At 45.8% G+C, this 25,834-nt stretch overlaps 1 protein-coding gene across 1 annotated transcript in view; it reads right to left on the reverse strand.

Annotated features, from left to right (window-relative positions):
- The window catches only part of NFS1 (NFS1 cysteine desulfurase), a 588,248-nt gene that overhangs the window by 357,693 nt on the left and 204,721 nt on the right, over positions 1-25,834 (reverse strand). The window contains exon 6 of the mRNA XM_086932345.1: positions 7,151-7,244. Within this exon, the coding sequence (XP_086788471.1) occupies positions 7,151-7,244 (94 nt within the window). The remainder of the gene's footprint in view (positions 1-7,150; positions 7,245-25,834) is intronic.

Consider the following 25,834-nt stretch of genomic DNA (forward strand, 5'->3'; position numbering starts at 1 on the left):
ATGACAAAAGGAAGCATGACGAGATTATTAAAAGTGGGAATCATCTAAACACACCAAAATCGTGCGATAGTCCTATATCGCCAGTCACCAACCCCCCCTTAATTACGGCAGAGAGTAGGACTTATGTAGACCAAGCACTTTTACTGTCTCAGATAGAGTTATTATTTAATTCTATCGTATCACCACTGATAGGAAAAATCAACGCCCTGGGTGATAGAATAACGGGCATTGAGAGAATTATTTTAGCCAATCTCAAACCACCTAATAATGACCCATCTAACGGGGGAAGACCCCTTCCGGCTATCTCCATAACAAAAGTGATAAATACTACAATTAATTCTCCATCCACCCTTAAGAAGGCAATACCCAATGGCTCTGATTTATCCACTACCACAAAAGTTCCCTTGCCTACTAATTTAAGTAAATACTCCCAAACTTCTCCACAGCTTCTTAAAAAACCTGCTATACCCAAAGCCGCTCCTAATCCTGGGTTTAATAGGCATATTGCTACCAGAGAGGATCCAAGTCCAAGTAGCGTAGCATCTATACACTTGCCCCCTGAAGCCGCCCCATTTGTTCTTGTTTTATCAGGAATACCGGCACCCTGCCGGGGGATATTTGAAAGCCGTCAGGAACTTTTAAATAAGGTCATATTCTGGCTTCCCAAAAACAGACCACTCGCACATGATCATGACGGAGGTATCATGAGTGTTAGACGGGTAGGCTGGCTAGGGTCTCTAACTAAAGATATTAGTGGGGATCTGGTCCTAGAAAAATTTAGAAATAGGAACATTGTCCCCCTTCTACGATCCTACCCACCCGAAAAAGGAGACGGCCCTATATCCGTCTGGGATTTACACGACTTCTACCCAAAGTAAACTATCCATAAATATTTCTTCTGTTGCCCTGTTGATAAATCAACTTTGCACTTTATGTCCTTTCCATATATATGATTAAGGTTATTTCTAATGTATTGTAAATTTTAAATATGCAAATATGTATTGTGGTTTTATGACAACTTATGTATTTTATATTAGTGTATACTTTTATGACTTCTTTATGGAATCGAATAAAGTTATTTGAATTGAATTGGGTACATTAATATAAGTGTTCTGCAGAGACTCAGCACACAATCAGTGGCTTCACTGCAGATATGGAAACTTATGATGAAGATCAACGTTCAGATGTTCTCCTTTTCACTCATTTGGTCACCTTCTTTGGTTACAAAACACAATACCAATCTTGCATGGGACCCCCCCCCCCCCCCCCCCTTCCCTGATTAGGAAAGTACATGCGTAAGATCCCTTGTACCATGAATGGTTCATCACTGGCAATATTGCACCTTTCTCTAAGGGTGTTAGAGTCTCCTGATTCAGCTGCTTGTCAGGAGTTCCTCCAATAAACACTCAACAAAGGACACACTGGAGACCGTTAATCAGATTGAGTCCTTTGTGTAAAATCCATGAGCATTCACAGTATGGCTATGTCACACTCTGTACCAGGCACTGAATAACCTGATAAAAACAGGAAAGGAACTTTAAGTTAAGAAAGACAGCAAACCGGATGTTGTGCTGCTACAAGAAACACACCTGGTGGGCACCTTCTGCAAAGCACTTCATAGGTGGGGCTACAAACTTTTAGCTCACACTGGCTTCACTACTCTCTCACGGGGAGTAGGCATCCTAGTGAAGAATTCCTTACCTCTGGCCTTTTAATCATCCTGGTCCGATAACAGAGGTAGATACATAGGGGTCACAGGCTTCTGGGAGGGTTACACGCTCACAATACTGTCAGTTTACATACCACCAGGCGTACAAAATACCACTATCAAAGATTTAGGCTCTCTTCTACTCTCTTTTCCGAAAGGTCTTTTGGTGGTGTGGGGGGGGGGGCTTCAATTCAGTTGTCTCGGGTACGCTGGATAAATACCCACCGCGAATAGTTGGGTCTTCCCACAAGTGGCTGCCTGATTTTCTAGATACATTGGGGCTTGTTGACGGATGGAGAACATACCACCCAGGAAATCTCCAATATACCTTCCACTCCGGAGCCCATCATAGCCTTTCCCGCATTGACTATGTCCTGACTCCAGCTTCACAGGTGGCATATATCCGAGAAGTTAAACACCTAGCCAGAGCTATCTCGGACCACTCTCCAAAATGGGTCCAGATGGTACTTGGCCAGGGACGGGTGGAATGCATCATCCCCATTAACCCATGGCATCTCCGAAACATCTAAAATCCGGAAAGGACTGTCAATAGCTATCGACTCATACTTCCATGACAATGACAGGACAGTACATTCTTCTCAGACCCTTTGGGAAGCTTTCAAATCAGTGAATCGGCGTCAAGCGCTATCACTCACATCTGGCGCCAAAAAAGGGGACAGAAAGAGATTGTTGACCTGGAGGTGGAACTTGGCAGGTTAGAAACCGATTTAGAGGACGAGGTCAAACCGGCAAAACTTTACACACTGCATCTCAAACAAGATGAATATAAAGCTCTAGTGAGGGACAGGGCCAAGTGCTTCGGGAGAGAAAAACTGGGAAGAATATATGAACTGGGAGGCAAGGCAGGGAAACTGATCGTTTTGTTTGACAGGAAGGAGCTGGCAGAACGACTGGTGCCCGAACTCATAGCTGCCGATGTAAAATCCTTTACCGACCCTCAAGCTATCGCAAATCAATTTGCCACCCACTTCCCTCCAGCTCATCCCACACAGAAAAAGCAGTGCAGGACCTGCTGTGAGACAATAGACTTCCAACCATGTCCACCGATGACCGCCACTTCCTAGACAGTGCCTTAACTAAGGATGAAATTGCACAGGCCATTAGAGCTTTGCGCTCCGGGAAAGCCCTGGGCCCAAATGGTCTGACCATCGAGCTCTACAAACTTAAGCCAGACAAATTAGCTCTGTATCTAAAAAACATGTTCGATGAAAGTAAAGAGTTGGGAATACTACCGCAAGACCAGAGGATAGCCGTATTAGTCACTATCCATAAAGAGGGTTGACCCAAAACAGATTGCGCCTCATACAGACCAATCTTCCTGCTAAATGCTGAACCTAAAATCCTGGCCAGACTTCTGGCAAACCGCCTGATCAAGGTGATTTGAGGACTAGTCTAGCCTGATCAGTCAGGTTTTATGCCGCACCGCAACACTGCGTTGAACCTGAGCAGACTACATGGTGTTCTGGGCAGAGTAGCCACTATCCGCAAAGATGCCCTTGTGATGTCACTAGACGCGACCATGGCATTTGACACCATTGAGTGGCCTTACCTGTTTGCTGTACTCGCAAAACTAGGTTTTGGCCCTGAATGGATTCGTTGGGTGCGGGTCCTATATTCGGAATCCCACACACAGGTCGTGGTCAACAACAAAAAATCAGCCCCATTCGTACTAAGCCGGGGTACTCTGCAAGTGTGCCCCCTCTCTCCCCTCTGCTTTGCAATTGCCATTGAACCATTGGAGGCACGGGTTCGTCAAGACCCAATGATTAGAGGCCTGCGCTGGTCCCCTGAGTGGGAGGACCGCATCTACCTTTATGCAGATGACATCCTTCTATACCTTGCCAACCAAAAGAAATCGCAAGTTTGTGTCTTCAATATCATAGCAATATTTGGTAGATATTCCGGATTCTTCATCAACTGGAAAAAATCCCTCATTTATGTCCTAGTGGGAGACCCTCCTGTTATGTCGGGCTATTGCCAGATTCAGTTAATACTGTGGGCTTTAACTATTTGGGTATTTATATTACATTGGATCCCAAACTTCGCTATACCCAAACCTTCTCCTGCCTCTGGAAAGGCTTAAGCGCGACATAGCCACTTGATAAACCCTCCCACTGTCACTGTTAGTGAAAGCAGCCCTTTTCAAGATGATGTCATTGCCTCGCTTCCTTTACGTCTTACAGACGCCATGGATCCAGTCCCAGTGGGATATTTTAGGGAGGTTGAGAGCCAGCAGAGAGACCTGCTGTGGGACGGGACGCCTCGTATCGCTTTGACTAAACTCACACTTAACTGGTATAATGGGGGGATCAGCCTCCCAGATGTTAAGAAATATTATTGGGCGGAACACCTCAAAGCCATTAATCAGGGCACCTTTGGTCAATTTGGTGACCCAGGCTATACCATGGACAGATGGACTCTCCAGGGTGGGAATTTAAGTCGGGCAATATATTCCAAGCCCAAACGATACCCCCTTACAGGTCCAACTAACCACTCTGTCCGCATTTGGCACACAGTGAACAAAAATCTGGGCTGGGAGCGGAGACTTACACTGGCAACCCCCTTATGGGATTCTGAGCAATTAGGCAGCTTCTGGCAATCAATGGGATTTGACGAGTGGGATCTTTTCGGAAACTCAACGATAAAAAATATGTGGGACAAGGGCGAAGTGAAGTCCTTTACCTCTCTGCAGCAGCAGTATGAGCTGGCTAACTCGGAGCGTTTCAGATATACGCAAATTTGTCATGCACTTAAATCCCAATTCCTCGCCGGCTCCTCCCCTCCGGTCAAATCCCTGTTAGAAGACAGATTGCTGGAAGGACACTTACCCGACAAGGCCATATCATTAACCTACATAAAACTAATAAATAATATGACCGACCCACTCGGACCACTACGTGAGAAATGGGTGCGGGATAGCCTTGAATTAGACGATGAGGATAGGCAGGAGGCAGTGTCCTCGCCTAGAGCTGTGGCCATTTCAGCGAGGCTTAGACTAGTCAAACTTAAAATCCTGCACAGAGTCTACATCACAGGGCCTACTCTAGTCCGGATGGGTAGATCAGACTCAGGTGATTGTTGGAGAGGGTGTGGACGAGAAGGGTCATTTCTCCACATGCTATGGGAATGTGAGTATATCCAAACTTACTGGCGCAAGATCCACGAAATACTGAAATACTGAGTGTGGTGCTCTCAGTTGTCCTTTACCCTGAAGCAAGATGATGCCTCTTAAATATTTGGGAGCCCACCAACCTAAATGTTTGTCATACGCAATGGGCCACACTTGGACTTATGGTGGCAAAAAGGAATATAGCACAAAAGTGGGGGGGTGCCGCAGGCACCTGAAGTACACGCATGGAAAGAGGATCTAGGCTGGTGCATGTACAGAGAAAAGACAGTCTTCACGGCTCGTGGCTGCCCCAAAAAATGGTCCAGGATCTGGGACCCCTGGAACGCCTACAGAGGTCATATCTGTACCCCCCCCCCCCGATTGCAATTGACCCTGACAATCCCCCAACCCCATAATCTGTACTCATTGTGCACCTACACTATCTGTTACTCATCACTACCATTGTTGAATGTAATGTCCTTGCTTTGCTTCCTCAGTAATGTCTTTTATATCTTGATGACTGTTCAATAAAAAGAATTATAAAAAAAAAAAAAGAAAGACAGGGAAATAGCATTCCGAAATCCACTTCTGGTTCAACAGTGCTTTGCTTCCTCAGTAATGTCTTTTATATCTTGATGACTGTTCAATAAAAAGAATTATAAAAAAAAAAAAAAGAAAGACCGGGAAATAGCATTCCGAAATTCACTTCTGGTTCAACAGTGGTAGAGCGCAAACTTAACTAAATGTTTCCATGACTGGCAATGATTTATCGTTGGACTGGCTCCCTTCTTGTTTCACACTTTGATTTCCCTTTTGGGTGAGGTCCTTATTCAGAGGAATTTTTTAGCCTTATTTTTTGTAGTGTTAATCCATCCCCATTTTAGGAAATTCTTCACAGTACAAATACTAACTTCATGCACATTTACAATTCTGTATTTACCATACTTGCCTAGAGATCTTTGCACTGCCTGAGAAATATTCATCTTACCAGCCTCCTAAACAATCGCCAGCCCATTTCAAAAGTCCAAGAACCATAGCAAGCCACCCCAGTATTTTCTCTCGCTCTACCACATTTTTCCTCATTTCTTGTGAGGTATTCAAACCTTCAATATCCTGAAAGGAACTTGGAGACGGCTGGGATTCTCCGTGGGTCTATGTCTTCAGTTGACGATTGACACTAGTCCAGAATTGCAGAAATCCATCACATTGTGAACCCCCACAACCGGACCGGAGGAGAAGAGTGGGAAAACAGAATTGTGTAGCTATTGCTAATCCATTGTGATTTACTGCTACTCCGCAGGATGCCTGGTAGAGAAAGATGATTAAGTCATTGCCTTGGAGGTGTCTCTCTGTGGCACTGGATGGCTGATGGTCATTACGCCTTCCTCTAGAAGATTGCCTCTGAAAGGACTGCAGGTTTTGTTATTTCCGCTCTTGCAGTTGTGTTTTCCGATTGCTAAAATATTTAAACAGCACACAAAATCTCTTCCTTCTCCAGATCGCCAGACTTCAAGGTCTCTACTCCAGTCTTCATATTTTGCATGTTCATCTAATGTTAGTCAACACAGTAGAAGAACTACTGTTCAGCCTACTATACTGAGGGTCCCACATTACAAAAGATAATACTCAAGCTTGTGAATCTATGAAAGAACAAAGCAGCAGAAATACGCGTTCTTGTGCCCCTTTTATTACTCAACCAATATAGGCTCTTTTTTTCACACAGGAAGAAACAGATTACAGTTTAAAAACTAAAATAATTAATAACCAGTTACCTGGCAAAGGTACATTCTCTTTACTGAAGTTCTTATTTAAAACTTTGTACAGGTTTGTCTGAAATCTACAATTCAAAGGATTGGAGGTAGCCTGCAGTGGGTAGCCTAGCTTTACAGGTAACACATATAGTAGCCTAGTGTGCAGAGTTAAGTGTGGAGTGAAAAGTATTCACTGCAGCGGTCAGGCCCAATTCTTTGATTAAGGGAGGAAGAGGTGAGCAGTCCTGCCTGCCAGAGATAGTGTATTTTCATTATGAGTCCTGTGGTGGACTTTTATTCTTGGTTTGTAAATGCTAATTTATTGAAAGTTTTGCAGATCAGCCTAGAAAGAGGTATTGATTAATACATTCTAAACCAGCCCATGACACCAGTGATTATGAACCGTCACTTCAAACACTTTAAATACACAAGTAAGAGGTGTTTTAGATCACAAATAAAAGCAAGTTAACAAGGACAAGCTGGGAAAAAATTCAAGACAACGTTATGTGTTAAATTTCTTTAAGAATAGGTATGTATGACAAAACATCACATTTGACTTACCAATTTCCTTTATTGGTTGCTTAACCCCAATCTCATTGTTGACTGCCATAACCGATACGAGGCTTGTGTCTGGTCTTATAGACTTCTCCAATTCCTTATTCAATCACATAATATATAAACAAAAAGACACTGGTTTATTTACTGGCACAGGAGCAATGGAACAGCATATGTAGGCGGAGATTCTTGTAAGCATAAACACATTATTGTTTGTACGGTTCTCAAAAACAACTTATAATACCAATGAGAAGCTTTAAAATCAAATCCTAACCCTGTCCTCCTTCCTAGTTTTTCCCCAAAACCGTTCCTCCAAGATCTTCAATCCTATTCCATCTAGGGCCACATTACAATGGACCAAGCGTGTTACAAATTCTACTATGATGACTGTAACGAACATGAATGAGACAATAAAGTATCAGATTTGAAATAATACAGCGATCATGTGGCCAATGTGTCACCCCACCATGTGCACATGGAGAAAATATGTTATCAGCAACCCATTGATGTCGACCTTCACATGCTCTCCTGTTATAAACTACGGTAGTGTGCCATTGGATACAATCATGGCCATTGAGGAACAATGCACAGTGCAAACTTACACTTTGCCCTTTCAGTGGCCTGTGGTAACTTATCGCTAGAATGTCTAACATCACTGAAACCACATGTAGAACAAGCATTGGCATAGCCAATAGATCCTGCCTTTGGGACCTTAACCGCATCGCTGCGGCGGCTTTTCCCGCTGTGCGCGGCAGATTTGAAATTACCGCGTTACGTGACGAGCTGGCCTTGTCATCCGCGCACGACAGGTAAGCGCGATGACGAGCCCAGCTCGTCAATAGCCTCGAAGGGGTTAAAAGTGTTTAGCCACAGCAATTGCCTTTGCCAATTTCTTAAAGCTATAGTGTAGTGCATTGCGGATGCTGTGCAGCATGTTGAAAAGTTTTAATAAAAAAGTGTTATAAACATTTGTTACGTTATAAATATATAAGCAAGAAAACAATTTATACAATTGAACAACCCTATCAAAAAAGAATTAACATAAAAAATACTTCTAGTCTTTTTTTTCTCCTGGTCATCCTGGCAACATCTTCCTGCCTGTTGTAATGCTTGTTTGTTATTGTTTATTTTTGTTATGGAGGTGGGTTGGGGGGGGGGGGGGGGGACATAAACAATGGGATGGTGGAAGTTGGCAAACTGTACCTGAATTACCACACGAGCAGCGGACAGGTTTTAGGGAGTAATCAACAGATTCCACATACCAAGGGCAGACTGCGGTGGTGCTGAGGTGGTGGTGTGCTGATGTGGAGGTGATGCTGAAGTGGTTGTGTGCTGATGTGGAGGTGATGCTGACTGATACTTAGGTGGTGCTGAGTGATGCTGTGGTGCGGAGTCATGCTGAGGTGGTGGTGCTGCTGCACTGGTGCTCAGGTGGTACTGAGTAATGCGGAGTTGGTGCTGAAGTGCTGCTGCGTTAGTGCTGAATTGCTGCTGAGGTGGGATTGCACTACTGGTGCGGCGCTGGTGCTAATGTGGTGCTGCGCAGGTGCTAAGATGGTGTAAGCTGGTGCTGAGGTGGAATGGATGTGCTCTGGAAAGGGGAGCTTTGTAGCAAAATAGGAAGATCAGAGAGAAATAGCAGCTGAGGTTGGGCGAGAAAGAAAAGCTGGAGCTGTGAGGGGAAAGAAGAACTAGGCTGAAGAAGAATGAGGGCAGATAGGGAGAGAGTAGAGTGTACCTGGAGTTAAACCAGGGGAAGAAGAACCATTGTGGAGAACAGAGGATACCGGTAACTTAATTGGGTAGGGAAACAAACGCGGGTCTAAAGGAGGGAGCTCAGCCAAAGGAAACTGAGCCCTATTCAGAGGGGGAAGGAGAGCTAGGTGGTGAAATAGACCAGTGTTCTCACTGCCTGACTCATCTGCGATTCATTGGTGATATTCATAGCACCATGTGATATCCCTGGATCACCCTAATTTTAGCCTTGAAAGGTTGGCGGCCATGGACATGCTTGGGGCACAGTGTGCACCTGTGCACAGTGCCCTTACTCACAGTATAAAATGGGCACTGTGTACGGACAATGGTCCTGCCCATTAAGACCAACATTACTAAATATATACACACGTCAAAACTGTAGTGCCTAAAACAGATATTCCCCGTATGTCCTCTCCCTTGTGCATTGTTATGGCACACACGGATCAGAATCCTCGAGAAGAGTCGGCTGTGCACCCCATGCAGGGTAGGCAGAGGTTGGCGTGCTGGTGTACTTGGCGCCGATCGTCATGCAAGAATGACCCTTTGCAGTGCCAATTAATACTGCTGTTCCCTGGAAGCCAAGCAGAGAACAATTACGTCAGGGATTTCCCAGTGTTGTTACAACAGGAGATTACATTTGCTTCTGAACAGAACTGCAGAGACAGCTTTTGTACGAGAGAAATCCCGAAAGGAAATTGTGCTCTCCTCAGAACATCGCCCCGCCTTCCCTTACTCCAAGCCTCCCATCAGAACCCTGTCTCGCGTCCAGGGGCTGTGCTGAACGTAAGCAGCTTAGCCAGCCTTGGAAGAGACCAAGAGAAACCCCTAGAGAGGCAGCACGCAACAGAAAAGTCTAATGAACGAGGGCTACTGTGTGCCGTTTGTGACCGGTTTGGCATAGAGAGCTCAACAGCAACGAGCGCATCTTGTACGGTACAGCCGAGCACACTGACGGCTACCCAGCATGAATGTTATCTCATCCAATCAACCTCCACTGGAACGATCATAATGACGCAGTGGTAAATAGTCTTAAAAATTTCCTCGACGCCCTTGACCTGACCCAAGTATGCAACAGCCCGACTCACGAGAAAGGCTCTATCCTTGACCTTATCATCTCCAAAGAGGACGCTATCCAACTCGAGTCTATCCAACCCTGTGACTGGTCAGATCATCATATTGTCACATTCTTCATCAATGAAAAAGTCAAATTTAACCCGGCTCAATCCGTCAAGCCCAAAGTCTGGAAAAGAGACATGACAAAACTCAACTCAAACTCTCTACCTCCCAACAGCTGCAACATCCTACTTCCTCCTACCGGCGTTACGGATGTCCAATCCTTGACGGATCACTATCTCAACGCTATGACCTCTATAGTTAATGAAGCTGCACCCATGCAGCTAAAAAGAGCCTCCACAAAAATGTCCAATCCTTGGTACGACGGGAGTCTCAATGACGATAGACGGGCCATGCGAATGGCAGAGCGCACCTGGAGATCAGCTCCCTCCACACTGCACTTAAAAGCGCTGAAGAAAAAGAGAAATGCCTACTTCAGGAAAATAAAACGCTCAAAATCAGATTTCTTCAGCCGTCAGCTCGACCAAGCCAAAAATCGTCCGAGAAAGCTGTTTGAGCTAATCAGAACACAATCCAAGGAACAACCACAACCTCTCAGGACTGTGGGCGAAGCACCCTCCTGTGAAAACTTCGCCTCTTTCTTTATCCAAAAAACCGACAACATAAAGAATGATCTCCTCATTGACGTAAGGCTTTACCCCAAACCCCACTGCACAGCTCCCACTGAACCAAAAAACAATGCTACATGGTCATCCTTTGTCACCTACTCGGAAGAAGAAATTGGCAGACTGCTCAGCACTGTGAAGCCAGCCAATCACCTCACAGACCCCCTTCCTGTCAACGCTGTTAAAGACCTTACCCCGTTGATCCTCCCACTCTGGACTAAAATTATCAACAGTTCACTTCAACAAGGGACCATCCCCGACTCCCTCAAAGTTGGACAAGTCACACCTCTGCTAAAGAAACCTTCAGCCGACCCCTCTGATCTAAATAATTACCGTCCCATTACCAATATTCCGACTCTTGCCAAACTGTTGGAAAAATGCGCACAAATACAATTGACTAAACACATTAATCAGTTTGATCTACTCAACCCTCATCAATCAGGCTTCAGAGCAGATCACAGTACAGAAACTGCTATGACTCACATAATTGACGACGCCCTTCAAATCCTAGATCAAAACGATACTTCTTGATCTCTCTTCGGCATTCGACACCGTCAAACATGAGAACTTACTCGATCTATTAAACACAAGAATGGGTCTATCTGGAACTGTGCTCAAGTGGTTCACGTCCTTCCTACACAACAGATCGCAGAAATTCAAGAGTAACAACTTGATGTCTTCGCCAATACCTGTATCGCTAGGCGTCCCACAAGGATCCTCCCTATCCCCTACTTTGTTTAACCTAGTTATGGAACCTCTCAACACCCTGCTACAAGCATCCAATGTTCACTTCCACATGTACGCTGATGACACCCAACTTTATCTCAAATTACAATCACCCAAAGACATTATGCTCCTGAATTCAACGATCAGAAGCACCCAATCATGGCTGGCCGCTAATCATCTCAAACTCAATGCCCTTAAAACAGAGTTCCTCTTGATCTCACCTCCCGCGAAGATCACTACCGCTCAAATTTGGCTTAAACACCTAACGGCACTCAATGTTCATCCCACCATCGTGGACTCAGCAAAATCTTTAGGCATAACACTTGACACCAATCTCAACATGCAGGAACACATCAACAAAGCAACTAAGGGTGCGAACTACCAGATCAATACCTTAAGGAAACTCAACCCCTTCCTTCCAGCCAAAGATTTCTAAACTGCGGTACAAGCACTAGTCATCCCTCGAATAGATTACGGCAGCATCGCCCTCTGCGGTCTCCCCCTAACTACTACGGCACCCATAAGAGCTTCTCTAAACGCCGCAGCGAGACTCATCACTGGATCAAAAAACACTCACACATTTCCCCTGACCTGAAAGCCCTGAACTGGCTGCCTTTTGAAGCCAGAATACATCAGAAAATCGCCTGCATGACGCACAAGGCTGTCCACCTGAGCTCACCTGGATACCTCGCTCAGAAGTTGACGATTTCTGGAGGTTCCAGAAACACTAGAGGCACAAACAATCTCTTGCTAAAGCCCCAAAGAGGAATAATAAGACAACTATGCTTAGTCCGAATATTGGGTGGTTATTGGGTGGAAAATAAACGGGCAAATGTGAAATAAGCAAACAGCAAGCAGACTAGATCAAAAAGAAAAGTCAGTTTTGTGATCATTCGGGTACCGATAAAGGTAAGGCTAGTAAAATACATTAAGGCAAGTGAAATACAATAAAACATGTAAAATAAATGTGCGGTAACCTTTTTCATCTTCCTTATTATCCAATAAGGAAGATAAAAGGGAAGATAAACAAGCCCGGTAGTGGTGCGTGCTGTAAGGAATGCAGCGCCATCGAAACCTGATTCTGAACAGATGGCATCCTGCAAGCTCCCGAAATCCCTAGGCCATGGGAGTGCAAGTTTTGAGGAGAGGCGGGACAAGCACCAGTCTTTGGCCATTTGCGTGCTTTCAATTATTGAAAGCCAGACGCAAAGGCCATTGGGATGTGTGGGAGGAGGCACACCCACACGGAGAAGGCTCTGGGAAGTCTGAAGTGATTCCAAGAGCCCTTCTAGAGCAGCGCATGCGCGCTGCGCTCTTGGCAAGACCTAAAAAATTGAATGGCAGCAGCAGTGGGTCGGAAGCAAGTAAGGAACTTGTCTCCACTTGAACTTTAAGGGAAGAAGTCCTTCCAAATAGCGTACAAGGTGGGAGTTTGGTTACTTTTCTCTGGATTTCGCCTTCTAAAGCTCAGATATTCAGGTTTTATCTTGAAGGAGGTAATCTCCAGGTGTTTTGTACACTTTATTTTATTTAAGATTTGACAGGCCACCGCAGAAGAAGCCTGGGATCAACAAGACTGACGTTCAAATGGCAGTAAGACAGACTAGTGTTCACTCTTTCTAATATTAATGAATAGAGTACCAGTTAGTTTGAGAATGAAAACAAATCTGCTATTGTGGGCCTCATTGTGAGTAGCTAATATCGAAATGGCTGGAAAGGAAAATGTTACTTTGAATAATCAGTTTGCAGCTTGTAGCGTTGCAGACTCGCATGCTGTGCACACTCCTACCATCTGGAGGTGATTTTGGGATAGTACAACCTGCTTTTCTTCGAATTAGTGGTTTAAGTTTTATGGTAATCTGTGCTACATCCACAAAAAGAACACACCAGTATGGGGGTGGGGGGCTGAAGAAGCAGGTGAGGTGGCCCACATCATCGATAATGGAGAGCTGAGAGAATGTATTGATAGGTAACATATTAGTAGTCTGAGTACTAGAATGCGCCTATTGCGGAGATCAAAAAGGGTAGGAAACCTTAAACGTGTTACTGACAACTGTCTCCTATGACTCAATCGGGGGAGGAGGCTTGAGAGCATGTGAATCTGCAGCACTATAAGTGGTTGTATCGATGGTTACAGGTAATAACTTCTTCCGCTTGCAGCAGAGCACATGCCATGTATATATTGTAAAACAGTACCCCAACCTACAAAGCAGTGGCCTGTGAGTGGAGGAGGGAAAAGCCTGAAGCAACGTTTTAAGCACTGTTGGGCCTTTAAGTACTGTTTGACCTATCTTTGCTTCTTAGGGGGCCTGTTTATTCACACAATAGTGTTTGGAAAAGGCATGGACTAGAAAAAATATATGTTAATAGGCCAATTTATATGAGACCCGTCCTTATAAATTTGCTTGAATGGCTCTTCGACAGATAGAGCATGAAGTTCACTAAACAGAAACAAGAACGTGATAGCAAAGAACACAATTTTCCAGGAGAGTAACTGAAGAAGGCAAGAATGAAACAGTTCAAATGGCACTCCCTATAATCCAGTATGACTACAAAAGATTCCCCCATGGGTGCTGGCTTTACCCTGGGAGGAAACACCCTGAAAACCCTCCATAAAAGCCTCGGCTTTGATAAGATGCAGCAGATGTAGCTAAATTAACCTGTATATAAATGTGAATGCCCATTCATCCTTTTCCAAGACCAAAAGGTAGCACATAAGGTGTCCTACCATGACAGTTAAAGAGCAGACTTGTTAAGCATTGCAGTAGTTCATAAAACCTACTTAACCCATTTAGCTGCATACCGTGCTCTAGAGGTAAGCCTTCTAGCTTCTTTTAACATTTGCATATATTCAGTGGTAAATAAAAGATTGGGGGATTTTGGATTAGGATGAAGCAGTTGGCCTTGATACAGACTGAGAAAGCTGAATGAAAAGGAAGTTGTTGACGTGCATGTACAGACATCTCCAAGAAAAGGCAGTACCATAGTTGATTTGCCAACGTGGGAGAAATTATAATGAGCGTCATTAGTACTTGATTCATTTTCTAGACCACATAAAGTATCATTGGAAGCGTCAGGAAAGCGTATGCTAAGAAAAACATACTTAACTGCTGTTACTATCTTTCTGGCATATACTCTGTCTACCTGCAGATTCCTCACCTGTAATATAATGCCAGGCGTAAGCCTGAATTCGGACACTTAACATATCTCAGGTCACTTACCAAGGCACTGGCTTCAAATCAACTCTGGAAGTGGTGTTTGATAAGGGCACTAAAGCCACATAGTGCCCACTCTGGTGCAACGCCAGTTTCCATCCATTTTTTCCAAGCCTTCAAATCAAAAGGACAGAATGACAGGAATAGATGTATGCAGTGCCAAAATATATAAAAATTTGGAATCTTATTAACTTTCCCTATTTCTATCGATCAAAATGGAAGGCGGGTCGGTCGGTGAGGAATCTGCAGATAGACAGAGTATCCACCAGAAAGATAGTTACCACAAGTAAGTAACTTTTCCTTTTGATGGCTAATTCTACCTATAGATTCCAAACTTGTGGAATAGGTTCAATAGCCACACCCACCTAGGAGCAGTGTTGATGAATGGTTTACTAGGAAATCCTGCAAGACGGAAATGGCAAGATGGCCATCTTTTCCCCCTCTGAATCCAGGCAGTAAAGCTTGGCAAATGTGAGCAATGACGCTGATGTGGCGGCCTTACATCTCTGCAACTGGAACACCTCATGCAAGTGCAGAAGTGACAGTGTTATTCCAGGCTGAAAGGGCCCATACACCTTTTGGTGGTTCTTTCTTTGTCCGAGCATAACAGGTTTTCTTGCAGATGATAATCCATCTTGAAAGAGTTATTTTCTGTACCGCTTGGTGTTTCTTGGCACCACAGTACCCTAGGAAGTGCTGGTCATCCTGTCAAACATTTTTGGTGTGGTCTAGAGAGTAGTTGACTGGCCGCCTAGGTTCTAATCTATGCAATCACTCTTACTCCTTCATGGAATTGGGTGGGGGATTGAACATCGTAAGGGTGATGGACTGACACAGGAAAAATGAGTCACCACCCTCGGGCATGAAAACATCCCTGGTTCACAACACTGATGTGTCAGGGTAAAAGAAAATAAAGGGTGGAAAGGAACTAAGAGCCTGCAACTCGCTCATCCGTCTGGCCTAGGGAAGTAGCTTTGGCATTGAAAGCTTCAAGGAGTAGCAAAAATAAGCACCCAATTCGCAAATTTTCTCTTAGTATCTGCTGAGGCTTGATAAATTGAACAGGCACTCTTGGTTGGCTTCCCTGACAGGAAGGGTTTGCAAACCTGGTTTTGGTCTTACCAAAGAAATGTTTTTGAAACTGGGGTACAATAATGGAACAGGCTGGAGACTGTGGAAGAAGAAACATTGGCAGATTAAGCATTCCTATCATAAAAAGCAGTGTTAGTCACTTCCAGGTTAGGATAAGCGGCGGGAGCTCATTTCTTACTTCCATATCTATAGAAGTAGAGAGGCCCTGGAAGCAGGTTCTTGGAAACTTTAGCATGTTGTACTGGTGTCCTGTTTTTTATGCAGTGTTACACTGTATTCTCAACCTACACCTTTATTGATTTCATCATTCTCACCCTTTTTGAGTTTAGACCTCCTCTTATGTGGCGTAGATATTCTAAAAATGGCCAATTCTTTTGTTCTATCTAGAACCGCTTTCTCCTGCCCGGTTCCTTCAAGGTCCCTGGGCCTTTCCTGGTGCTTGCTGGCCTCGTAAATTGTTGCAGACTGAAAAAAAATCAGAAACTAATGGGTCTGTCTATCGACGTATTATTGCATGTTGCCTTTATTAGAGCATAATATTGTGTTTTACTTACCAGTGTCAGATCACAGGTGAAGCAAATGACACAAGTCATCCACATCTGGCTCCATATCTACAGAGCAATAGGTTTGTCTCCTCTTTGTGCCCATTTTCTGCCAAACTAGATGTCTTCCGTTTGTTTGTTACCAGTATGTCTGAAACAAACATGACGATCCAGACCGGTTCCCTATACTGAATCCCAACAGTTTTCCAAGCCCAAAAATCTTTTTCCCTAAATATAGTTATGGGTTAGGAAGGTAATCTGCTGCAGACAATGACATAGGTAATCAATAACATTAGACACAACAGAGGTCGCTAGACAAGAAAGCTCTTTTTTTTACTTAACACAATGAATCAGCCCCTTTACAATCTATCTAATCTTCCATGACTTTTAATACTAGCACAGACTGCTTCTGCAGTTCTGGTGGGGTTGATGGTACAGGTATTACTACGTCTGACTTGGCACGCCTAGAAAAATTGCCTTCTGACCTTCACATCTTTCAGTCTTCTTTGCCAAACATAGATTGCATTTTCTACTCGCCACTCAGTGTTTTCTAATGACCAAGCTAAGATTACCTAATCTTATTCTACCTGAATAAAGAGGCATTAACCTGCGCCACATAATTAATAAATGGGAATAATTATGTACTAAAGCAATACGAAAAATTCATAAGACAATTAACAGGAATATTTCGTAAAAAGCAGATCACCCAGTCAGCCCATGCTGGATTCCTTTTGCAATTCAGACGTTTCATGGACATGATCCAATATGAAAGTCAGTTTATCAATTGAAAGCTGAAGCAGGGTGTACCGATGGAGCTGCTGCGACAGCTTTTTCCACGGTATATAGGAAGATTTTAAAGTACACTTTCTCTTTCGGTGAATAGATCAACTGTCATGGAAACCCGGATTGTTTTACTTCCCTAATTAACTCATAGCAGAAGAATCGAAAGACAGAATGAAGATGGTGGGTATGTGACTCTCCACTGATACTAAAGAAACTACAGGCACAAGACCAGTCGAGAAGAGCCTATACCATTAGGCAATTTTTGCAAGCTGTTTAAACAGGAAGGCAAAGATCAACACAGAAAAGAAGGCTTATGATTGTGAGAAAACAGGATGTTTTGTACAAAAATGTGCCATGCAAACTAAGATGCAGGTCCTTGTCCCGAAAACCCAACATGTGCTTGAACGACTCAAGTGTTAGAACAAATCAAGACTGTTATTTGCCAATAACATTTTCAACATCAGAGGGATTTTGTGTGCTCCTACTTCTAGCTGTCTCTGGGACATTCAGATGCTTCATGGATTATTCTTTGCAGGTAACTGCTAAAATTCCAACTCGAGAAAAGAAGGTGAAAGAACCAATTCAAGGTACCAAAGGAAGAACTTAAAACGTTGGTGATTTCTGTCACAAGGCTATGTCTATACTAATGGCCTCTTATTTAGGACTCTCTAACCTTTGAATTCATTGTTGCACCATCTACTCCATTAGTGTTGGGCACTTCATTGACAGCAATACGCAAACCATTTCCTTTTCTTCATCATTTTGTGTTAAGAATTCCTTTCCTTGCAGAGACATTGCCCAATTACACTCGTCTGACATTACAACATGAAACTGGTGAGATCACCAAGATTCCTTTAATTCACAAGCATTTAAAGTGGTCTTCGGCAAGACCCAGACTAACAAGCTGCTTCCTCATTGTGCGTATGACTGTCAAATTGACCTTATTGCACCAGCTAACACACCTAGTAGTCGAATCTAGGATAGGTTTTATTAGGCACTATACTTCAATCAACGGAGCATCTACATTTTTTATCCCGAAACTGGACAGTAATTTTCAACCTTGTGTGGATTATATGCAACTGAACAATATTACCATAAGTAATAGATTACGTTGCCCCCGATTTCTCTTTATATAAACCAAATCATACCAGCAAGAGTCTTTACAAAGTTGAATCTACAAGGAGCCTACAACTTATTATGGATTAAACAAAGTGATGATTGGAAGACAGCATTTAACGCACCAAATAAGGCCATTTCAAGTAGTTGGTCATGCCATCCTGTTTTTGCAATGCCACTGCAGCATTTCATTACCACATTTTAAGGGACTTTTAGTTCTTTATGTGGTGACATACCAGGATATCACGTCAACCTTTTTTATTACAGTGGAAGATCATCACGCACATTAGGGAATTGTTATCGAGACTGAATAAGCATTTTTCATATGCAAAGTTGTAGAAGTTAGAGATTGAAGGGTCTTACAGTAGCCTTCTGGGATTCATGCTATCATACAAAGGAATACAAAAGGATCCGGTTAAAGTACTAGCTGTACTTGAGTGGCTTCCTCCTAGAAATTTAAGACATCAAGAAATTTACAGTATTGCCAATTTTATAGACAATTTGTTTTTTTTTAATTGTGCTCCTATAACTAGCTAACTAAATAAGGTATTCTGCTAAAGCAGGAAGGAGTAGTTTCTGTCCTGTAACTCCAGTTCTGTAGTAGGGGTATCTCTGTTATAGTCATAATCTAGTGAATAGTCCCGCCCATGTGCGTGGACCCCGGAGCAATCAAAAATAATCTCTTAAGCTGTCAAAACATGCAGAACTGCATAGACACTTAAGAGAGAATTTAAAGACAGATAATGCAGCCTATATCCACAGGCTACACTGTCCAATACTTCAACTGGAAATTCCACCAAAAACCACAACAGCACAGCCTGTCCAGGGTTTTCCACAGAGAAAAACCTTGCTTTGAACAGCAAAACCCTCTGGAATGATAGAGAGGAAGGAGTGGACAGACAAGCCCCATAGGCTGCCATTATGTGGCTCAAAACAGGATACTGTGCCTTTAAGAGAACTTCCCAGAAGCCTCACAGTATCCCAGAATGCAGTGCAGGTCCCTTTCACCTTCAGTTCTTTTTGAAGGCGTAACACGCCAGACCTGTAGCATTCCTTACATGAATATCTCTCTCCACCGGGGAGGAGGGCGGGCGCTTATGACTATAACAGAGATACCCCTACTACAGAACTGGAGTTACAGGACAGAAACTACTCCTTCTGTAGTAGGGGATCTCTGTGTATAGTCATAATCTAGTGAATAGAATGGCAAGCCCATCCCCACACCAAAGCGGCGGTGGAGAAACGAGAAATAACACCACTATCGTGCGAACAAATTTCGCAGCGAAGCCTGCCCAACCTGAGCATCTGCCCTGGTATCAGTGTCCAGACAGTAATGCTAAGCCAAGGTATGGACTGTCTTCCAAGTGGCGGCCATGCAGATTTCTGCAATCGGAACATTAAGCAGCAAAGCAGTCGCGGCAGCTTTGCCCCTGGTGGAATGAGCCTTAGGGTTACCTCCTAAGGTCGTATTAGTCTGTTGGTAACACAATAGTGTACAGGACACAATCCACCTAGAGATGGACTGTTTTGAGGTAGCAAAACCGGTCCAGACTGATTCATAATTGTCAAACAATTGATCTGAACCACGAATATCTCTGGTTTTAGCCAGATAAAATTCCAACACCCTCCTAACATCCAGGGAATGTAGGGACCTTCCCGCTGGAGATGCCGGATTCTGAACAAACGTAGGCAAAGTTATTGTCTGATTGACATGAAAACCAGAAAGAACCTTAGGAAGACATTTAGGGTGAGTATGCGTAACAACCTCAGCAGCATGAAATACAGTATAAGGTCCTTGGCAACACAACGCCTGAATACCACTCCCCCTGCGGGCCGATGTGATGGCCACGAGGAACGCCGCCTTCCAGGACAGATGCTGCAACGAAGCCCTATGAATAGGTTCAAAGGGCTCCTACATCAATCTGGACAGCACCACATTCAATTCCCATGAAGGCGAAGGAAGCCAGACAGGAGGGAATGCTTTCTTCCAGCCTTCCAACAAATCTTTGATCACAGGGATCTGGAAGAAGGAAGTCTGAAGGGCATTTCCTGTAGGCAGTCAGCGCAGCAATATGAACCGTAATGGAGTAGACATTAAGGCCCGACTGCGCCAGGCGTAGAAGATACAGAAGGAAGACATCTTCCTTACACGTCGACAGGGCATGGTCCTTGGACTTGCACCAGATGCAAAAACTTCTTTCACTATTAAGCAGAAGAAGTCCTAGTGGAAGGATGCTTAGCCTCCTTCAGTATGTCCATACAAACTTCTGGTAGATTCAAATGGCCATATCACACTATCTCAGGAGCCATGCAGCCAAACTCAAAGACGAGAGGTTGGGGTGCAACGCCTGCCCCCTGAACATTGCGAGAAGGTCCGGCCTGCAAGGCCTCCGTATGAGAGGACGGAGAGACCGGTGAAGCAGGTCCGTGAACCACCACTGTCTGGGCCATTCCGGGGCAATCAGGATCATCCGCGCCCTGGACTGAGACAGCTTGATGAACACCGCCGGAATCAAGGGAAAGGGTGGAAAAGCGTACAGAAAGCTGTTCGACCAGTTAATCCAGAACGCATTCCCCAGCTTCCCCACAGGCAGTACCTGGAGGCGAAGTCTCGGCATTCGCCGAAGACTTCTCCTAGTACTTCGTCGTTTATGACCCACTCATGGCTTTCCTGAATCAGTCTGCTCAGCACGTCTGCCCGAGCATTCTGCACACCTGGCAGATGGGTAGCCGTTAGAGTCAGTCGCCAGATCGCCCGCGCCTCCTGCGACAGAGTGCGTGATCTCGAACCCCCCTGCTTGTTGAGGTAATACATTGTGGTCAAATTGTCCGTCTGTACAAGCAGAGAGTTGGTCTGGAAGGACGGAAGAAACGCCTTCAATGCCAAGGGAACAGCTCTGAGTTCCCAGAAAATGATGTGATACGTGGACTCCATCGGGGACCACGTTCCTTGTATCTGCAAGTCTCCGGAAAGCGCCCCCCAGCCGTGGGGAGACGCATCCGTCACGACAGTCTGTGTGGAAATGTCCTTGTGAAAGGGAACCCCTCTTAGGAGATTCTCCGCTGAACACTACCACTTCAGAGACTGAAGAGCACGCAGAGACAGTCGTATCTTATCGCACAAGGATCCTTTCCTCTAATCCCACTGATCCTCCAAGCACTCCTGCAAAGGTCTCATGAGCAGCCGTGCGTGTGGCGTGAGGAACATACAAGAGGCCACCGACCCCAGTAGAGAAGACACCGTCTCCACTACCATAGATGGGGCGGTCACAAGAGCCTGAGCCTTCCCAAGGGGAGATAATCGACTCTCCACCGAAGGAGACACGCTCGCTGACAGCGTATTGACGCAGGCTCCAAGTACTGTATGCACTGGACCGGAATGGGGACAGACTCTGACATGTTGATGTGCAACCCCAGCTCGTTCCAGAGAACGCACGTCCTCCTGAAGTGCGCCTGAGCTTCCGAGAAGGAGGAGGCCTTGATCATCCAATCGTCCAGGCACGGTTAGAGAAGCCACCTCGTTCTTCCACAGGCGTGCAGCTACCACTGCCATGCACTTCGAGAATAGTCTGGGCGCAGACTTCAGCCCGACTGGCAGTTCTGTGTACTGATAATGATGGGCGCAGACCTGGAATCGCAGGAACTTCCTGTGTGCAATGAGCACATGGGAGTATGCATCCCGTAGAACTATGGCACCAAGCCAATCTCCCTGTTGCAGCAGAGCATAAACCTGATGCAACGACAGCATGCGAAACTCCTCTACTGCGAATCCACTTGTTTGCTTGTCGCAAATCCAGAATGGGCCGGAACTCGTTCCTGTCCATCTCACGAAGCAGAAGAACCGGGAGTACAGACCTCTCCTCTTTTGAGACAGAGGTACGTCCTCTATCGCCCTTGTCCTAGACAGGATAACGGCCTCTGCTTAGAGCTCGCACCGCTGAAACCGCGAGCCGACCGGAGGAAGTGCTGGAGGAGAGCCGATGAACCGAAGACTGACTTAGACCCAGCCGGCCTTTGTTCGCCGAGGAGCCACAAGCTCTCCCGCGTATGCGCACAATATACTTGTAAAGCATCAAATGGCGGCCCGGGACCACCGGCAAATCCTGGGAGGAAAAACGCCGCTAGAAAGGGCAGAAGGCCTCAGGCCGTTCTCCATGCCCCAAACCTACAGCCGTCCAAAAGTCTCCGATTCAGACTTCATGCGGGCCACTCACTACTCTCATGGCAACCCAAGGGTTGCCCAAAGAACGGGAGAGTAGAAGCACACTGCTGTGCAGGCTGCAGAGACGTCAGGCAAATAAAAGTATGGCAATGTAGGACAAACCCACAATACCTGGGGGTCGGCAGGAGAGAAAAACTTCGCTCCGACACCGATGCCTAGATCCGAAACTATCAGGCCCATTAGACCACCTCTTGTAAGGCTTCCCTCCTGTCTCTCGGCAGAGGAACCACAAATCGGTGAAGAAAACCCCCCCCACAGAGGGATCTCACAACAACGGTCCAACAACCGCGGGCCACAGCGCGAGGCCTACATGCCGCCACCCCTGCGACCAAGTCAGGAGCACGGTCGGAGCCAGAACCTCCTGCCAGGCGGTAGTGGACGAAAGGTAAGTCCCGCCAACCAGTAAAGAGTCGGAGAGGGACTCCCCGTACTCATGGCAGACGCATCCCTGGCATCAAGGCACGGAGGTTCGCAGACTGAGGGGCAAAAGGCCCCTGGGGTGGTGGACGGAAGAGGGAACCGAGGGGATTCTGAAACATCCCCGGTGGTCTCACCAGTAGTGGTTGAGCAGGAGGCGACCTAGCAGACGTGCAGGCATGCAAGCACTCAAAACTAAGCAAAAGGACAAACGTCCCTCGTGTACACGTGGTGAGTAACCACAAACTCCCCATCAGAAGGGTTCCTCGACGCTGATCAACTGCTCTGCGTCGTGAGTGGAAGGTGCCGGGAACACAAAGTCCCCTCTACGACGGGAGGCTCACCAAGGAGCGAGGACTGGAACCAGACCCAGGCGTCAAGAGCCGGCAGTACTCTGCGGCTGTAACCCATGACACCGACCTCACTACGACGTCACCATCACTAAGACAGTGACTGTCTCTATGACAACCAACACTCAGACGTCAAAATGTCACTAGGTGTCAACCAAGGAGGCGCCGAGCCATCCCTAACGGTGACGTCCTGACCCAACGGAAGAGGGCAGAGCCCAAGTGACCAATGCCCCAAAAGGAGCATCACTGCTCCATGACGTCTAGCCTCAGTGTCCCATGACGTCGAGCATCCCTGCCCCATGACGTCGAGCATCCCTGCTCCATGACGTCGAGCATCACCGCTCCATGACGTCGAGCAACACTGCTCCATGACGTCGAGGCACCCATGACGTCGGGGAACCCCATGACGTCGAGGTACTCCATGACGTCGACGTCGGGACACTCCATGACGTCGACGCCGAGACACTCCATGACGTCGACGCCGAGACACTCCATGACGTCGACGTCGAGACACTCCATGACGTCGACGTCGAGACACTTCATGCTCGAGGCCCTTCATGACGTCGAGGCACCTCATGACGTCGAGGCACCTCATGACGTCGAGGCACCTCATGACGTCGAGGCACTTCATGACGTCGACGTCGAGGTACTCTACGATGTCGACGTCGAGGTACTCCACGATGTCGACGTCGAGGTAATCCACGACATCGACGTCGAGGTAATCCACGACGTCGACGTCGAGGCACTCCATGACGTCGACGTCGAGGCACTCCATGACGTCGACGTCGAGGCACTCCATGACGTCGACGTCGAGGCACTCCATGACGTCGACGTCGAGGCACTCCCTGACGTCGAGGCACTCCATGACGTCGAGGCACTCCATGACGTCGAGGCACTCCATGACGTCGAGGCACTCCATGACGTCGAGGCACTCCATGACGTCGACGTCGAGGCACTCCATGACGTCGATGTCGAGGCACTCCATGACGTCCAGGCACTCCACGTGCCGACTGGAACCGCGTCATAGCTCAGACGTGCCCTTACTGGGGATAACCCCAGAGATCACAGCATGGGACTCGGTAGAGGACCTACCCTCACCTCACCCAGAGGCTGATGATGCCTTCAAACTCCTCTGTTTGAAACCTGGAAGCCGAAGCCCCCTAGAAAAAAAGGTACAGAGAAGACAGGTGTCCAAAGACACAGGCAAGCACAGAGTACAAACCCTGTGAGCTTCAGCTTTGGCCTTCAGTTCAGCTGCAGACAAAGCACATGTCAGACTAGAAATAGTCTAAAGACAAAAAGACTGCAGAAATTCTGCCAAAAAACCGCAGCAGAATGCAGATAAAGGCCAAAGACGTCGAGTGAAGCTACAAAAATCCAAAAATATCACAAAAATAGTATAGAAAAAGCTCAGAAAGGAAGAGCTAATGCTCCAGGGTCCTGCTAGCAGGAGCCGGAAAAAAGAACTGAAGGTGAAAGGGACCTGCACTGCATTCTGGGATACTGTGAGGCTTCTGGGAAGTTCTCTTAAAGGCACAGTATCCTGTTTTGAGCCACATAATGGCAGCCTATGGGGCTTGTCTGTCCACTCCTTCCTCTCTATCATTCCAGAGGGTTTTGCTGTTCAAAGCAAGGTTTTTCTCTGTGGAAAACCCTGGACAGGCTGTGCTGTTGTGGTTTTTGGTGGAATTTCCAGTTGAAGTATTGGACAGTGTAGCCTGTGGATATAGGCTGCATTATCTGTCTTTAAATTCTCTCTTAAGTGTCTATGCAGTTCTGCATGTTTTGACAGCTTAAGAGATTATTTTTGATTGCTCCGGGGTCCGCGCACATGGGCGGGACTATTCACTAGATTATGACTATACACAGAGATCCCCTACTACAGAAAAAAGTTAACAAGAGGCCTGCCTTGTATCAAAATAATGTGTTCACAAGCTCCAATGCCTGGAAAGCTACCTATCAGTGTAGAAACAGAAACCTCTTCTTATACTATCAGAGCTATCTTTTCACGAAGTACCCCGAGACAAAAGTACTTCATACTTTTGCTTTCTTTTACTGTATGCTTTTTTCTTGAGGAAAAAACTACACAATTTATGTATGCCGGATAACATTTGGCCATTAAAGAGGATTAAACCCAGTGAAGGAATTATTTAGAAGGGGCCAAACAAGAGGTGATAATGTTGAAAGACTACAAAAAAATTAGATTTTTTAAAAAGCTATGAAATGCACTAATTGTATAGAGCTAGATGGACACTATTTCCACAATGAAATGTCTTATTAACCTGGGAAAGAACATGGAAAGGTTCTGCAAACTGGGCCGCACAAGGTCCTACAAGAACCATACCTGCTCCTTGTGGTGGCTGTCTAGGATGGGATTCGATCTCCAAGCACTCTGTACAGTGCTGGAGGACGGGTACAATCCATCCTGCTGCCGTAAAGGCGCTTCTCCTGTCCCACAGGGCGGGACACATGAGTGCATGCCCGGGCCGCACCCGGGCAAAGCTCGAGCCAAGGGTAGGCCCGTCAGAGCCCAGAAGAGGACAGGCATCCTACTTGGTTCTGGTTTTTGGACTATTTCAACTGAAAGAGGCTCACCAACTCTACGAATTAAGTGCCTAGATGGGTAGAAGGAAATTGGGGGGGGTGGCTGAACAAACTTCAAACACCTTCTGCGCTCACCTCATTGGATAGAAAGCTACAGAGTGGTATGACGGCAATTAACAATGAGATTAA

This window comes from Lissotriton vulgaris, chromosome 7, assembly GCF_964263255.1.
Source record: "Lissotriton vulgaris chromosome 7, aLisVul1.2, whole genome shotgun sequence".
Lineage (NCBI taxonomy): Eukaryota > Metazoa > Chordata > Amphibia > Caudata > Salamandridae > Lissotriton > Lissotriton vulgaris.